The sequence below is a fragment of the Canis lupus genome, chromosome 14 (assembly GCF_003254725.2).
Source record: "Canis lupus dingo isolate Sandy chromosome 14, ASM325472v2, whole genome shotgun sequence".
Taxonomy (NCBI): domain Eukaryota; kingdom Metazoa; phylum Chordata; class Mammalia; order Carnivora; family Canidae; genus Canis; species Canis lupus.
This window is the reverse complement of record NC_064256.1, coordinates 19,748,359-19,766,532: the sequence shown is the minus strand read 5'-3', so window position 1 is coordinate 19,766,532 and position 18,174 is coordinate 19,748,359. Positions and strand designations below refer to the sequence as shown.

At 37.9% G+C, this 18,174-nt stretch overlaps 1 protein-coding gene across 7 annotated transcripts in view; it reads right to left on the bottom strand.

Annotated features, from left to right (window-relative positions):
• The window catches only part of CASD1 (CAS1 domain containing 1), a 69,333-nt gene that overhangs the window by 36,469 nt on the left and 14,690 nt on the right, over positions 1-18,174 (bottom strand). For 4 of the 7 annotated variants that reach the window (XR_003145656.3, XM_025471331.3, XM_049093578.1 and 1 more), the window contains exons 1-3: positions 12,009-12,274; positions 4,294-4,390; positions 3,608-3,728 (exon numbers count right to left, since the gene is read on the bottom strand). Coding sequence is in view for 6 of the 7 variants with exons in the window: in XM_025471331.3 (XP_025327116.1) it covers positions 3,608-3,728; positions 4,294-4,390; positions 12,009-12,141 (351 nt within the window). In the remaining variant the exon portion in view is untranslated. Of the gene's footprint in view, positions 1-3,607; positions 3,729-4,293; positions 4,391-10,354; positions 11,330-12,008; positions 12,275-12,436; positions 12,533-18,174 lie in introns of those variants that run through there. The other 3 variants (XM_035698663.2, XM_035698664.2, XM_049093577.1) reach the window with 3 other exon arrangements.

The window sequence follows — 18,174 nt, the reverse complement described above, 5'->3', positions numbered from 1 at the left end:
GCATGAGCAGTGAACAATTCTCTCACCTTGATGGAGGATTTGTCAACCCTTCACTGTAATCATATTAATTTTGCTTTACACATTTTAAGGTTAATTTATTTCACGCCCACGAGTTTAAAAATCTTAGTGTTACAATCTATTCGGTCTTATATTAATATGACTTATCTTTCTCTAATAAGCATTTGTCTAGTAAATCTTTTCTCATTTTTAATTAAAACCTTCCATATTCTTTTGTTTTAGATATCTTTTTTAAGCAGCAGAAAGTTCTTTTTAAAACCAACCTGAAAATCTGTGCTTAGCTGACAATTTAGACTACTCATACTTATTTTGATTATAAATGTTTCTACTATCTTACTTTTTAATTTCTAGCTCCCTCACACATAGGTTTTTAAAAATATATGTGGAATATATATAAAAGTGATTTTTACATATACACGTTTTTGTATATGTATGTATGAATGTACGTGTATGAGCATATACGTGTGTGCAGGTTATGTATGTGTGGGACATGTACTTGGCATTAGATGGGTTTGATTTTTTTTTTTTTTAATTTTTCTTCTTCTGGTTTGGAATTCATGCACCCTAATTCTATCCTTTTAGTTCTTGCTTTTGATATTTTATTATCATCTTTAACTTAAGTTCTAAAGTAAAACAATACCCTGAAGAATAAAGAGGATATTAGAAAACTTCATAATCACGTCCCTCTGACTTACATGCTATTTTTGGCCAGTTCTTCAATACGTGTAAAAAGACATTTTTATTTTATACACACTCTTTGTTTGGATTTACACGTACATGTTTAGGATTTTCTTTAACCACTGCTCCTTATATTTCAGATCATTTTTTTCTTAAGTTATTTCCCTTCTTCCTTGTTTACCCTTTAGAAAATCCTTTATTATAAATCTAACCAGCAGTAAACCCTTATTGCTTTTATTTATCTGAAAATGTTCTAAATTTCAAGAATAGACATTTGTATGCTAGGTACATAATTCTAGGTTGAAATTTCCTTTCTCTCAGAAGCTTAAAGCTATTATTTTAGTGTCCTCTGGCTTTCAATATTACCACTGAGAAATCTGCTGGCCCAAAGCTTAGTCTTCTTTACACAGAGTACTGCAGCTATTGGCATCTGTCTTCAGGCCAGCCTAAACCTACTGAGTGTCTGCTATTATTGTTCCTTATCTCTGGTTTTAACTCATGGTTTGTTCCTTTTTGGGGGGAGCGTCTCTCATTTCCTCAAAGTCTAGAAATACATCAGCAAGTATAGGATCTAGCTGGTTTGAGATAGAAGGGGGCCCCCAGAGTCTCTAGTTTGCTCTATGGCTGAAAGCAGCACAAACATGTGTTGTTGTTGTTTTTTTAAATTTCGTTGTTGTTTCTGCAAGACTTCTCAAGTTTTTTAATATCGTAGCCTAAATTAAAACCATCTAAAAGGGGGATAGGATATCTAGCTCTGCCCAAACTTCTATGACCAGAGCTTCTTGCAGAATTAGTCTTCTACAAAATGGAATTTGAGAAGAGCCCTGCTCTATAGCTTCTTTAAGATTTGGGGGGGAAAAAAAAAAGATTTGGGGGGTTTTTTGCTTTAACACAGAGAAGAAAAAAATTCAAATAAAGAATTACCAATACTCCTATCCTACCCAAACAAACCCTAACAATGCTAACCTAACAATGCTAAAATAATAGTAATAATCAGCTTCTACAAGATATCAGGCTGTGTGAAGCACAAGACATGTATTAAAAAATAATAATGAGAATACATAATCTCTGTCTTCAAGGTGTTCAGACAAGAGAGCTAAGCAAAATACATTTTGGCAAATGTTCCACTAGCAATTTGAACTAGTTTCTCAGTAACTTTCTCTTTTAGACTATGACAAACTGTCTTTATTTCTTTGGAAAATGCACATAAATTTAAATGTATCTTGTTTGGTAATTGTGGGTTAACTAGGCACCTCTAGAAAATAAAGATTGGAAACATAGTGTTATAACTAGGGCTCAGAAACAATGTACTCCATTCTACCTACTTTTGGCTGTGGACTAAATCATTATAGTTTTTTTCAACTGACTGCTGCCAAATCCATTATTCCAATTTTCAGAAACTCACACTATTCTGAGTGTAGAAATATTAAAACTGTTTCTTTGAAATCAGAAATCTCTCTACAAGTTCATTCAAAGCCTTTTACTGTAAACAGTGATAACCTCTTGTCATTAAACAATTCCGACACTTCTGTATAATTTTGTGTATAAATACAAATTAAAAATACATTTACAGATACCAAATTAAATGAAAAGCAGACTTTATCATTTTCCATTATTCAGATTTAAAATCTATACTTGCCTTTCCTAGTGGACAAAATCGCTAGTATTTGACGGACTCTTCTCACAAGGAATAGTTCCTGAGGATGTAGTGATTATGTGACTAGATACTTAGCTGTGAAGTCCCTCATTTTTCAACTCCTTACCACAGGACAAGTTGAGGGGAACAGGCAGATTTTCATCATAAAATCAAGATCTATTCTCTCTACAATTCTAAAGTTTCCTGTATTTTACTTTTCTCTCCTTGCTATTGCCCACTCCCAATCATATGCAGTTAAAGACAGGGATTAGAACTTTGTATCACCCAAAAAAAAAAAAAAAAAAAAGAACTTTGTATCACTTAAAAATGTACAGAAGGAAAGATATGATAATTCACAAAATATTAACTAGTCAACAAATTAATTAACAAATATATATATATAGACAGTGAACCATTCTTGTTAGTTTTCAAAGAAAGATATATCTTTAAAATCAGAATTTTCTATAAAAAGAGCACAAAATTGTTATTTTAAGTATACAGCATAATTGCGCAGTGCCAGAAAAACTGCAGAAAATTAGGTCCTGATGGGACACTGCTAATAACAGTATAAGTTAAAATAGTTTAGCAATATAATCGGTAGTTTTTAAAATGTTTGTATTCTTTAACTTAATATTTGCATTACAGAGATTCTATTCTACAGAAATAATCTAAAAAGCAAAGTTTTCACACAAAGGTGTAATCAAGAATGTCCTTTTTTAAACTGTAAAATTAAGAAAAAATAGAAAACTAAAAAAGAAAAGAGAATTATATAAAATTACATATATAAAATACATATATACATGTACTCAATAATACATTGCCATTATGAAGATGCTTACATTGATTATATAATAATATGGTGAATTATGATAAGGGGTGGGAGATGAAGACATAAAATTGTACATTATAAGATTACAAGATTATTTTTACTTTTTAAAAGAGGCTGAAAAGAAATATGGCAAAATATGAAAAGGAGCATAAGGGATATTTGCTCTTAGTTTTCTTTCTAAGAAATTCTAAAAAGTTTTTCTATCAAAAGAACTTATTATTCCAGAAACTCAAAGTTTAAGGTAATAAAAGGTTTACTAATACCTTACCCACCACTTCTTTCTCTTATGTTCCGCATTATGGTTATCATTCTTTTTTCCCTCCACCTTTCCCAAAACCAAAGTAAAACTTTTATAGTTCTCTTTGTTAATGCAGGGAGGCATAATCCTCCTGTAATTAACCAGTTGATTAACTTCTAAAACAATAAAGAGAATAGATAAGTTTTACCTTATTTCCTTCTTCTTTGAATTGGGGATTGATTATTTTTACAAAAGAATAAAACAACTGACGAATTCTGGAATCTCCAACAAATGCGATATGTTTATCTACAAGACAGTTCTTTGCTTCACTGAAATCAATAAAGAAACATTAATTAAAAAGTAAAATCAGCACGTTGGCAATTCAAAGCACACAGTTTGTGAAGAAAGTAGTACAGGATTATCATACACACAGTTATGTTACTTTAGAAATAGATGGCCAGGTTTGCTTAACCAACCAGCCCATTGATGATCAACTGAATACAATGATCAGTAGTTATAGCCCTCATTTATTAAGTGTTTAAGAGGTACTCTAAGTATATTAAGTGCTTTATAGCCATTATCTCAGAATAACTCCATGATGTAGCTCTCCAAGTCCTAAAGCTAGAGTCCTTCACTCATAAGGGCTACTTATTGCCTTGGGCCTGGTTCTCTCTCACCTGAAATAAAGAAGCTTGGACAAAACTCTTTCCCCAATGCGTTTGGCAGGAATCTTCATTTGTACTCACCTCCTACCCCCCTTCCACCTCCCATCAGCAATTCTCTACCATCATATAGAGAAGTACCATATAGTATTTTCTTTGTTTCACTAACTCCTTTCCACTAGATATGAAGACCTATCCTAGAAAAGAAAACAACAAGATGAAGAAACTTTACCTGATTTTGTATTTATGCATCATGCAACTGTGAGGTTGCCAAACTTTCTCTCCAAGAAATCTGCCACTTGAGAGAAGGTATTCACATGAATCATTGCCTGTACAGTTAAACAAAGTGTTGTCAACAAGTCATATTTTTATATATTGATTATCTGACCTCATGTAAACTCTGAGATGAGAAAGCACAAAGTTTTCTATGCTTCACTATACCTTCTAGGTGCATATGACTCATCCATGAGAAGCACTGTAAATTTCAATACATTAATATTCAAGAGTTAAGAGCCATTAATGACAGATGCTTCCCATAGATGAGACTCCTAATTCTTTTTTTTTTTTTTTTGAGACTCCTAATTCTTAAATGCTATATTCACTCTTAGCAGTTCCTTCTGCTTCAAGATTTTTTTCCTAAGGATATCGTCTCAAACTTAAACTACTCTTTATATCTGTTTACCATTCCTAGTTGGGAAAGAAATTCTTATTCCTTAATAAGAGAAAAGACTTTGGAAATTACTTCTTACTCAACTATGATAATGTATAATAAATTTGCACAATTGGAAATGCAGTAATGGAGATATTTTATAAACCTACTCCCTGATTTTCACAACTTCCCTGGGAGGAAGTATGTTATCCATATTATGTAAATGTGCAAACGGAGAAAAAGATTTATTCAAGAACTTCCTATTGAGTTTACTAAAATCTCATCCTTTTATAATTTACAAAGATAAGACTTAAAACTACGTTAGCTACATAGTGGCTGAAGGTACATGGTATCAGTATCAATAGCAAATGCAGATTTCACAGTCATTAATATTCAGTCTCTCTACTTCTCTTGATGTTCTTGTGTTCCTTTATGATCAATTAACTCCTCCCACTTTGGGTGGAGCTGTCACAGTTTCATACAGGAAGTTCCACACCTGGGAAACTCCTCAATCCTTTGTAAACCGGGACAGATGGTCCCTCTATTTCCTTTGGCCATTTTATCAGATATTAGCTTAAATGATCAAGGAGTTTAAAAGGGAGTTGGATGCATTAAAAGAAAATCCATATATGTCAAATGGATAAGGGAATAATGAGATATTTAGAATAACCATGAGGTTACAATAAAATATACATATCATTTAAATTACTCTAATTCTTTATTAACAGTCAACAGCAAGCTCTATTTGTTTCACAAATAGGTAAGGTCAGGATAGAGGAACACTAAAGCACAAAAATGGTACAGAACCATTTAGGGAGGGGATAGAGAAAATCCAAAGACATTTAAAGCACAACATATCTCTCTTCTCAGCTGGTTACCCATGTATCTGGCCAACATACAAATAAAAGGTGATACAAATACAAGACAGGTATGCATAAATAATGAAAGTGCGGTTATTTCAGTGTCATAAATTCTAAAATAGAACAGGAAGGAAGAGTGAAAATACTGCATTGTTGTGCAGTAACTGGATAGGAAAACTGGATAGGAAAAGCAGAATATCAATTATTAAAATTTTGCAATTATATATGTAGCCTGTGCAGGTTTTTTTTTTTCTTTTGTATTTCAAAGATTTTTTAATAACATCCCTCTAAGGAAACTATAAATAATCAGTTCTTAATTCTTTCTAATTATTAAAAACTAATTCTTGTTCTAAAAAACAAAATTAAGTTACATAAATAATCAAGAAGGAGTAAGGAAAGGACTATAGGAACACACAATTATTTTTCTAAAAAATCCTTCTGCTTCATTCTTTTATAATGGTTCTACAGTAAAATCCTATTAAAAATCCAGTAAACGTTTAAAATTAGAATGAAAATTCCATATTTATAGCATTTCCACCTCTTTATAAACATATCTATAAACCAAGCAAAAAGTCAGTAACATCTACCTTCTAAAAAACTTACAAGAAGTTACAAATAACTAGGTATTAATTCTGTGGATTTTTTTTCTTCCTTTTCTTCTTTCTCCCTTTCTCTTATCGTTACTTGATTTTTGCTTTTCAGTAGAACTTGAAACAGAAACACATCTTGACCAATATTCAGTGTGTGGGATTATGTTATTTGTTAAGTGTCTATAGGGTTATCAATATGGTTTTATGGAAATGGAAGTACAATACCAAGATCTTAAAATAACTTGTCTTTTCTTCACCAGAAAATGTGTTTAAAAGTGCAAATTTCTTCTTTTTTTCCTCAATACTACTATTCACACATTGTTCTTCAGTAGTTCAACTAATGGGAAACAAAGCTCTGAACTGATGAATCCATATTAGAATCCCCACACCCTCACCCCATACCCTCGACCTCCGCCCCAACAAAACAGATTTGGAATTGCCACTAACCAAAAGGCACTATAAACATCATATTTAGAAACTACTGGTCTTTCCAGGAAAGAAACTTTAAATTTGCTAATGAATGCTAGTTGATGATGATCCTTCTTAATGTATTTTATGATGCAAAGTTTTTTTTGGTAATCCTTGTATCTGAAACCGATAGCCTCTGTATCATATTGGTTGAGGTTCCATCAGAAGACAGAAATTGTATCAGCTATTTTAATAGCAAGAATCTAACATAAAGAACTGTTAGGAAAGTAAAAGAACTGCTAACTAGACAACCAAAAAGGCAAGAGACTTTTTTATACTTGTCTGAAAAATAATATAGGGGTGACAATAACTACTATTATCTTTTCAACTACTGTTATAATCTGATTGAAAATAAATTAACCTAATCTAGAAAACTCCCACAAAATTCCATACTCTAAAACAAGTTCTTTAAAAGGAGGGAAGGGAGAGGGAGGGGTGGCGGGGGTGGGGGGGGTGGGGGGGAGGGACCTGGGTGGCTTCCTTGATTAAAGCCTCTCCCTTAGGCTCAGGTCATGATCTCAGGATCCTAGGATGAGACCCTGGACAGGTTCTCTGCTCAGTGGGGAGTCTGCTTCTTCCTCTCCCTCTCCCTCTGTCCTTCCTGCTCATGCATTCTCTCTCTCTCTCAAATGAAGAAATAAAAACCTAAAATAAAATAAACCTAAAACAAAACAAAACAAATTCTCTTTTCCTTGAAGGAAGTAATTTTGGATCAAATCACTAAATATAATATACGTGTTAAAATAAGATAAAGTCCCACATCTTTATGATGTATACTAAACATACATAAATGTCTGCTGGCACATATATTTCCCTTTCAAAATCTACCTAGAAAAACCCCAAACAAAAAGAAAACAAAAAATCCCAGTCATTATTTTCAATTGTCTCATATATTTTGATAGCTAGTTTAAAACAACCAATGTGAGATGCAAGTTGCCAAGTGCTCAGATAAATCAAGCCAGGGACACAATAAAAACAAAACAAAACAAAAAAACCCAAATACACACAAACACACACACACACACACACACACACACACACAAAAAAAACAAAAACAAAAAAACATCTAAAAGGATACAATTATCTACTTCGGCTATCTCCAATACTAAGATTATCTAGATGAATACCTGTCTTCCTCTTCATTCTATTATCTTAACCATAAGCATTTTGTTTTGTTAATCTAAAGTCTCAGGTTTTTATGCATAATTTTTTTTCTGTAATAGGTACTAAAAGCAAACAAAATAAGTAAAAAGATAAACACGTGTAAAAAAAAAGCTAAAAAACAAAATATAACTAAAGAAAACATCTAATGTTCTAAATAAATCATAGCTTATATTTCCCTTTGAATAGAATACCTCTGGCATACTGCACCCTTACACTGGCTGAATCATCCTACCAAAGCTATCTGTTTCTTACCACCAACTGTGAAAATATCAGATCATAAAGTTTTTAACATGATTTGTAGAATATTTTGCTAAAATTCAGCAAGGTTACACTTTGGTCTGTGTTGAAAAGAATCACCGTTTACATTTTTCTTTTGACAAACTAGGAGTGCCTACATGACAAGTGGTGTCATATAGATCAGGATCTTCCTGGCAAAGAGAGAAAAGGCTAAGAGACCTAGAGTTGCTTCTTTTTTTCTTCAATTTCTGAAGCTTTGAACTCACTTTTCTCCAAAACATGCAATAATATTTAACTGCATTTAGTATGCCTAGTGACAGAAAGGAATTATATTTCAACAAAATTAAGACATTTGAGACACTTTTACTTTATCAATTAAAAAATTAAAATGTATCCAGATTGGAACTATCCGTAAGGCCACAGATACTGGCCTCTTGTCACAGAAAAGATGTTTTCAATCTGTAATCACAATATTAATGGACATTTTGTGATCTGGTAGTGTTGGAGATTGGGAAAGTTCAGACAAAATATAGTTAATAGGATTATTATTTAAAATGTTGTTCTAATATTTTATGTGAAAGTAATATCAATGATTAAAAAAACCCTCTAATTTCTAAAGTTGAGATCAGAACATACTATTAGAATTTGGAATTCAATGAAAGCCAAAAGAACCAAGTGAAAGGAGAAAAACAGAAGGAAATAAGGACTTTGAAAATCTAGTTATCCAATTATTATTTATGGAATTGCTACTCTGTGTTGAGTAGGAATCTCAACTACATCTGATGATTTAAAGATGAATAAAATACCCTTGGAAGCTGACAGTTTGTGTGTGGAAGATGGATATAAATTATTACAATACAACCTAAGCACATACTAATTGCTATAGAAACACTGAATTTCTAATTCTTCTTTCGGTGGTGGTGACATTTGAATCGGACCCTGACAGAAAAATCTGGTCTTTCTTTTAAGGAGAGAGGTCACTGCAGGCAGAGAAAGTCAGGTATCGGTGAGATACGTAAAAGGGCAAAGCATATTGAGACTGTGAGCCTGAAGTTTAGAAAGAAGGAAAAAGATTAACATACGTAATAAAAAGTAAGCTGGTCAGATTTTGAAGTTTTTACACATGTAACTTTTAGAAAGTCATTTTATTTGAAAAAGAAAAGGAAAAGTCTTAGCGGGTACTGTGAGGCTGAATTAGTATTTTTAAGTGATTTAATCCATGTCTCTCTGGAAAATGCTTTCTTACTCCATCTTCTATACATCACCAACTGTCTAAGAAGCTCTGAGAAAGGCAGTCTATAACCTAATGGTACGAGGCCGACTAACTGGGTTGTAAACCTTAGCTCAATAACTGCCTAATTGTGTGTCCTTAGGCAACTTAACCTCTCATGCCTCATCTTTAAAATGTAAATAATACCCTAATTCGCTGGATCTAAGACCACTGATTATAAGACACATCGTTATTTTATGTAAACTAGAAAAAAATGTTAACAATTAAACTTTGACATGCAATAAAGTTTTAAAAAATTTATCCTGATTACAGAAATGTTGAAAATGGAGGTTGGGATGGAGGATGAAATATGGTAATTTCATCTACCTCCCAGAATGCTGTAAAGACAAAAAGAGTTCAAACCTGTAAAACCCTTAGTAGAATAGCACCTGGTATATAATAAGTGCTCTAAGGTAGCATGTGTGTCTGCCAAGCTTTACTTTCTGTACTATGTATTCTTTCTTTACTTTCTATGGTTTGTAAAGCAAGAGATGCTTTAATATGTGTATTCAAACTGCATTCACTCTACTTGCCTGAAGCGTACACACACCCACACGTTGAAGATTTTAATATAAGCATAAACCTCTGTATCTAATCTAAAGTCCTTTCTTATTCTGAAGATTTACTGTATTGTGGTTCAACTATAGCATCATCTTTGTGTGAAGAGCATTACATTTCACTCAGGTTGACTGTGCCAAAGCATGAAGATGTCTAAAAACTTCCTGGTAGGATCATTATTTTTCCCAAACAGTCTCTGTTTGTCAAGTTCTTGACATTCAGTCTGGGTAAGTACACACACCAGGTGTACTGCTTCACACTGAAGACATGAAGCACCTACGGAAGCTGATGACTAGCTTCTGGAGGAGGCTTTACAAACAACCCCAGATTGCTACACTGACTCATACAGTTCCATCTGACATTCTGTTTTCCCTGCTGATGACAGATCTTGAAAGGATGAAATACATAATCTAAGCATAATAATTAGTATCCAAGCTTATCAAGAGATAAGAAAAAAAAAACCACAAAATAAAAAAGGGAGGGAACCAGCTATTTACCTTTAGCACTATAGCACCAGTTATGACATTTATCTTCACTACTTCACAGAGACAAAATCGAGTTACTCTCATCTTATACCAAACTAACATAAAGTGATTAATGATAGTTAGAAAATCATCTTCAAAATGACCACAAATTAATGCTTCAATACTGCTGGTTTTCCTTCACACAGGAAAGTGGCTGACTTCTGTTGGAGCCACTGCAGATGAGCCAAAGCCAGGCCTGCCTGATCATATGGCTGGGACCTATGGGAGGCTGAAGGAGAAAGGTCAAAAGGGTATAAAGAGTCTATCTTTTGAAGTCAATTTAGTGTGTATATCTATAGAGACAGAGAACTATTCATCCAGTATAATACTAGAGATTTTTTTCATCCTCAAGAATTGGAGAAAACAAAGCAGCCAAACTGCTCAAAATGTCCTACACTTTGAAAGATCACCTGGGAAGAGAACAGAGCTCAGATTCCAGTACCCATTTACTGGATATTTTGCCAAAGTGCGTGCGAAGTTCAGGGGGATCCGCGTTCAACGTGCACCTGTCCATTACACGTTACATCTTGACCCATTACTCTCACAGTCACCAAGATCTGTCCGGATAATGGCTTCGATAATACTAAGAGCCAAAAATCAAAGATCCTATCATTATTAATTTCCCTCAGCTTGGCAGCCTCTCTCCTAGTGGCATTTTAACAGAGAAAATTAAAAAGAAAAAAAAAATCAGTCAACAAGGACAAGTAAATATCCCTTGATTACTGAAAGATCATGCGTTCTGAAGTAAGGAGGTCGTATTTCCTTTTCCTCTTTACACCGATTTTAAAACCCACGCTGAAGGCCTCCTTTCAAACGGCTTTGCAACGTGATTTCCTTGCCCACCTTCATCTCCTGTCAACCCATAACTTCTTTTCAAATACCTGCCCCAGTCAGTGCCTTTACTTTGTTAAAAAAAAAAAAAAAAAAAAAAAAAAAGTGTGCAACCAGAACCCTTTAAACGTTTCTGAATCACAGAGGCTGGGTGACACCTCCTCCATTTGGCCGAGGGCATCTTTTGCCAGCTGTCGCCCAGGCGGCAGAGGGGAAAATGGGGCGGCCCTTGCCGCTGTCCAACAACAGCTCGGCTCGGCGGCACCGGGCAGGAGGCCGCCCTCAACAAAGGCTGAAGAGCCGGACCCCAGGGCGCAGAAGGGACGACCCCAACTCCCGGCAGCGCGGCCCGGTGCAGGGCAGGGCGGCCTCCGCCTTCCGGCCGCGGGTCCGACCTGCCGCACGCGGCTCCCCCGGCCCAGCTCGCGCGGGAGCCCGGACCCCGGCGGGAGCCCGCGCCAGGCCCGGGGGCCGCGGCCGCTACCGCACGGCGGGCGGCTGGGCGGGGGGAGGGGGAGGGGGAGGGGGGCGGCCCGCACTGGGGTCCGCGCGGTCGGCCCGGCGCGCCCGGCCCGCAGCCCGCGGCCGCCTGGGGGCACGTGGGGGCGCCGCCTCCCCCGCCGGCCCGGCGCGCGGACGGACGGACGGACGGACGGACGGACTGACGGCCGGGCGGGCGGCGGGCGGCGGGCGGCTACCGCGTGAGCGTGGGCGTGTGTCGGGCGAGGGGGGCGGCCTCCCGCCGCCGCGTCGCCGCCTCCCCCGGCCGGCCCAGGCAGGGGGAGGGCCCGCTCACCTCGGTAGCGGCGGGAGGCGAGGTGGCACGCCGCGAGGAGCAGCACGGCCACCAGCGCCAGCACCTTGGCGCTCCTCACGCTGAAGTAGTGGTTGATCTCCCGCTTGCCCAGGTTGTAGGCCAGAGCCGCCATCTTGGTTCCTCCATGACAACAGTGCGCGGCGGAGCGGGGAAGGGGCGCCGCACAGGGGCAGCACTGGGGCCGCCGCCGCCGCAGCCGGGCGAGGAGCCGCCGCCAGCCCCCGCGCCCGCCACCCGCGCCCGCCGCCGCGGCGCCCCGGGCCGCCACCTGCCCCTCCTCGGCCTCGGCCGCGGCCGCCTCGGCGGCTTCACCCCAGCCTCGCCACCCCTGCCCGGCGGCGCCGGTTCCCCAGGCGCCCAGGACGCCTGTCTCCTCCCCTTCCTCCTCCTCCCCTTTAGCCTCCTGCCTTAATAGCGGCTGCGCCTGCGACGGGGGTCCGGATGCCCCGCGCTCGGGGGTCACGGGCCCCGGGCGGCCCTCCGGGGTCACCGGGTCACGGGCGCTGGCGGGCGGCGGCGGCGGCAGGGCCATGGGGACGAGGAGCAGAGGGGGCGGGGGTCGCAGCAGGCCCGCAGGCGAGCCCTGGGGCTTCCTCCTCTCTTACCGGCCACTACCTGAGCCCAGGTACAAATACACTTTATTGCACGCCCTCGCTCCCCAACACAGGCTTTCCGAGCTCTCTACCCCCTCCAACCTGCCCGGCTGGATGTGATGTCCCGGGGCGGGGGGGAAGGGGGGGGCTTATGGTCACCCTGTGGGGTCCAGTCTGCTGATCCTAGCTGCTCGCCAGGTGTTGAAACTGCTGCTAGCCCTAGCACCGACCCACGAAGAAGACCAGTCTTAACTCTTAAACTCACTCTCTTGGCCCATTTCTCTTCAAACTTAAAACAAAACAAAAAAACAAAGACTTCAATTCCAGTAGGCGAAGGTACACCAAAGTACAGAGCAGAAGGTACAGAATGAGCCCAGCTTAGTGTAGGTGTTGGGGGGGGGGGGGAGACCCCCCACCCTTCCTTTGTGTTTATGTAAGGGCTGGCTAGGTGGATGCGCGCCAGACATTAAAAAGTGTGCTCATGACAATCATTCCTGCTCTTGAAGTGGGTTAATGTTTGTGGTTATCCATAAAGCAAGCATGCTTTTGCTTTTGTTAAGCGCTTGTTATCCCTCACTCAGCTCTCTCGCTCCCTCTCTCTCTCTCCCTTTTTTTTTTTTTTTTTTTCCTCGTCTCTCCTGAGCTGCCCTCCAGATGGGAATGGTTATTTACATTGCTTTTCTATCTACTTGCCTTGTTTAAAGTGAGCCACTGGTTAGGTGGGGTGTTTTCAAGTATTCTTTAAAACTTTCCCATTTAGCCATTCCTGAACTTGTGTCTATGAGCCCCTCTTAAAATTATAGAATGTTAGATTTGAAGGGACTATCGAGATCTTGTCATCCCAATTCGTTTCATCCAAGGACTCTTTTTATTATGTTTTCATCCGTGGACCCCATATCTTGAAAGATTTTGTCACTTAAATGAAATCACATACATCACTGTCATGGATGTAATGCTAATAAGCAATAAAGTTAAATAAGTGTACAAACACTAGGCACTGTTCCCTGGAAATGGTCGCTTAATTTTGGCTGTCACTCTTCTGGTCCAGGGTTGATCACATGCTGAAGGAATTAAATCAGATATTGTAAAAAACAGATAAATAACTCTGCTAACAGCATATGGTCCACCAATAACATCCTAGAAATTTCTATGATGTCATCAACAGCAAATTAGAATTTCTGATCAGTGTGTGATAACCAGTGTTAGCCCGCAGGGTTGATTTAATGCCTGCCAAAAGTAAAGAAACTTGACATTTTATTTAATTGCAATTTCCAGAAGGCTTTCTGAAATATTGTAAATAGCTTGTGGACTTCATTCTTCCTTCCCTCTAGTTTAAAGCTAATCCCTCTCCTCTGCTCTAAATCTCTTCCCATCCCCCTTTCTTGGGGTGTTGATGACTCCATCAGTCATCCCTATGTCAATCGTCCTCTATCCGTGTCTTCTTTAAACTCTCCCTCTCTCCTGGCTGTTTCCCTTCCACCAATAAGTTTCTCTTTTTAGTGAAATACATCCATGGACTCTGTGTTTCTGTGTGTTTACTTCTGCATCTCTCTTTTCTTCTCTGACAAGTGTCTAGAAAGTGTAGTTGATTTTGAGGTCTTCACTGGCTCCACTCCCATTCTCCCTTCTAAAAAACTCTCAAATATGCTACCTCCTCTCTATCCCCTTGTTGTTGCCTTGGTTAAGCCCTGACTTCTTGCCTAAATTTCCTATTCCTTTAACTCATCTACCTCAACTCCACCTCAAAAATCCAATCTGACTGCCTCTCTGCCATACCTCTCACTGGGCTAAACTTTTTCAAAACTCAAATCTGGTGATGTTAAAAACTAGTGGCTCCATGTTTATTTGCATGCCCCTCAATCATCCAGAAGGCTTACTAATGCTTTGCAGGTTACCTTTCCCCCTAATAATCTGATAAAAAGAGAAGCCATCTGATAGGAACACTTGCAACTGTGCATTACTTAAAAACAGAAGCAAGAACAGAAACTACCATATTTATCCCTCTCCTTTCCTCCTCCTCTTCCTTCTTCTTCTAACCAAATATCTACTTCCCATTATACCACAGGAGGTAATAGAGATAAAGAGGACGGGAAAAGGAGACGCAATGGAGCAGCCATAATAGTAGGAGGAGCAGTTTTGAGGTGAGAATCTTCTGGTATAAACTGTTTCTGCTTCACTGTATTCATTCATTACTGTTTATACCGATTTAATTTTTTTATAGTATAATTGACATATTATCTCAGCTGAGCAAAGTAATGATTGGACATTTATATGTACAGTATTACAAAATAACCACTACAATGAGTGTAGTTAACATCAGTCACCATACATGGTTACAAGATATTTTGCTTGTTTTTTTTTTTTTTTTAAGATCTCTCTTAGCGGGGATCCCTGGGTGGCGCAGCGGTTTGGCGCCTGCCTTTGGCCCAGGGCGCGATCCTGGAGACCCGGGATCGAATCCCACGTCGGGCTCCCGGTGCATGGAGCCTGCTTCTCCCTCTGCCTGTCTCTCTCTCTCTCTCTCTCTCTCTCTCTCTGTGACTATCATAAATAAATAAAAATTAAAAAAAAGATTAATTTAAAAAAAAAAAGATCTCTCTTAGCAAGTTTGAAATATGGAATTAGTAACTGTAGTTCTCTTCTGACTTGAAAAATTCCTTCTTCCTCTTCCCCAAGCTGTCTATTTCATCTGTGTCTTGGTATATTATTTCATTTGGGAACCCGGTCTCATAAGTCTCCCTTCTTTATTTCTACCTTTAGTTTATCCCTCTTCACTGTTTGCCCTACACATAAGCTCAATGTTTTCTGTTTAAAACACCTTCCTTAATTCACTACACAATCTCTTTTCTCCCTATCAAACTTCTTTTTTTTTTTTTTTTTTTCCTATCAAACTTCTTGAAGGAAAAATCAGTGGTTATTGTTTCTTTTCTTTTTTCTTTTCTTTTTTCTTTTCTTTTCTTTTCTTTTCTTTTTCTTTCCTTTCCTTTCTTTTCTTTTCTTTTCTTTTCTTTTCTTTTCTTTTCTTTCTTTTCTTTTCTTTCTTTCTTTCTTTTTCTTTCTTCTTTCTTTCTTTCTTTCTTTCTTTCTTTCTTTCTTTCTTTCTTTCTTTCTTTCTTTCTTCTTTCTCTCTTTCTTTCTTCTTTTTTACTACTTATGACCTCTACTCCTATTACTTTACTTAAACTGCTCAAATGTCAACTACATCCTAAATTACCAAATCCAGTGTCTTTATCTTAGCTTTATCCTTCTTCTCTGCACAGCATTTTTGGAATATTTGCTTTCTTAAAATCTTCTCTTTTTTGACTTCTGTGACACTACAGCCTTCTCTCTCTCTCTTTTCTCATGCATCTCCAAGAAGAATCCTCTTGCTTTTTAAAATTCTTGGAAGTGAGTACTTTTCAGAGTTTTCTTGTTTGGTTACTTTGCTTCTTGGCAAACCTACGTTACAGGTTGGCTTCAACTATCACAACGGATCCGTGCATGCAACTTAGATTCCTCTCATGAGCTCCAGACCTCTTTCATATATCTCAGGGATAGCTTCATTGAGTACTTTATGTAACCTCAGACTCAGTGTGTCAGAGATCAGTTTTATTTTCCTTATAATCTCATTCATCCTATTATGTTTACCACTTAGTTTATTGACATTACTGTCCTTCAAGTCATGCTTGCTAATCTTTGGCTCATCTTTCTCCACTGCTTTATCTAAAGTACAGGTTTTCAGTTGCAGGTATGATCACAGATGAGCCTTTGGATAGTCAGAGCAAAGTACTCAAACTTCCATTTATAGTGAATTCCTGTTAAGAATGATTTAAAAAGATAATTAGATGATAAAAGCAAACTTCACTTAACACCGCATGGAATGGATAGCCCCTTTCACAGAACTGCAAAATGGTATGGAAGGCAAGGAATTTTTATAGGCTAAAAAAAAAAAAAAAAAAAAAAAAGAACCAAGGAAGGTAAAAAGAGAAAATATCTAATAGGCTGGAGTCACATAGTCAACTTTGTTTGGAATGAAAAGAAACAAGGAAATAAGTATACAGCCCAGAACTAGCCTGGCATTTGGGGATCAGTAACCACATTTCTGGTTAAGTGGGGGGCATTTACAGAGACATAAAGCTTAGATAAGTTTTGGTTTGCTGATATGGCATCCCTGGGCAGGAATGGCTCATCTTGGGCCTAGGAAGTTATTTCAACATTCCTAACTACAATAAAATTAAATTTTATTATTATTTCATATAAATACTTCCCTGGTAGTCTAAATTGGTCTATATGTAAACTAATGTCAAGTGCACGTGGGAATTCACATTTGTGAAGAGATCAACAGGGGCTCACTTATTTGTTGACATTAGGCATATTATGCCTATGAGCCTAGCAAATGCGTTCACAGATTGTATTATCTACTTAAACTCACAAAATAGAAGGTGACATAAAAAAAATCCCTATGGTGAATGGGAATTAAAGATGATTCTAATTATAAAAGCACTGGCCAACAAGAATGGAATGGAATCTTCTGCTAATGTAGCTCTTCATCGACTACATTACATAGTTTTTTAAAAGTACACATATCTATCATATACACACACATGTAGATATATCAGATATATACATAGATTATATATCATCTGTGACATACGCAGACATGGACAACTTAAATCTGTAAGAAATCATAGACAATTTTGAAATTATCAAGACTGCTTGAAATGAGAATTTACATTTGCTCATTGTAGACCATAGATCTTGTGGTAAATCTGTTAAATCTGTGGTGCTTGGAGGTGAATTACTACTGATCTGAAGCCATGGAAATTAAGACATTTGGAAATTAAGTATCCAAACATGAAAACTCCACTCTTTTTAAGAGCAAAAACTGTTTGTAAGCACATATGAATCTTTCAAATTATAAGTATCATATTAATTTATTAGTAGAGCAGTACATATTTTGTAACTAAATAAATATACATTAGTTGGAGGGGTGCATGATCAAATTTTAACTAATATTGAGTGCACAGTCAAAAACCCCAAATCACTTACTTAGTGAATCACCATATCCTGTTTATTCTGGCTTTCTCAAAGCTCCTTCCTTCTCCCCAGAATGCTTTGGTTCAGGCTTCAACCGACCGTTGTAATAGATTCCTACTGGACTCTGTTTTCTAATGTCTCACTTTTTCAATCTCTTTTTTTGCCAATTGCTGATAGAGTTATTTGTCTGAGACTTATATATAGTTTTATCATTTCCCTGCTTAAAAACTTTGGGGGTTCCCAATTGGACACAAAGAATTCCCAGCGTCTTAATGTATTTAGGGCTGTCTGTGGTTTGGCCTAAACTGCTGTGTCTTCTATTTAGCTCTCCTTTCCTTCAACCATCCTAACAATCTACAAGCCAGGAACTTTTTTCCTACTCTTCCTTTTGCTTAAAATACTTCTTTCCCTGTACCTCACATTCTACTTGTTTAAAACCTGTCTTCTTTTTTCCCCACTTCAGCTTTACTGAGGTATGATTGACAGATACAACTGTTTATATTTCTAATGTTCAGTGTGATGATTTGATCTATGCA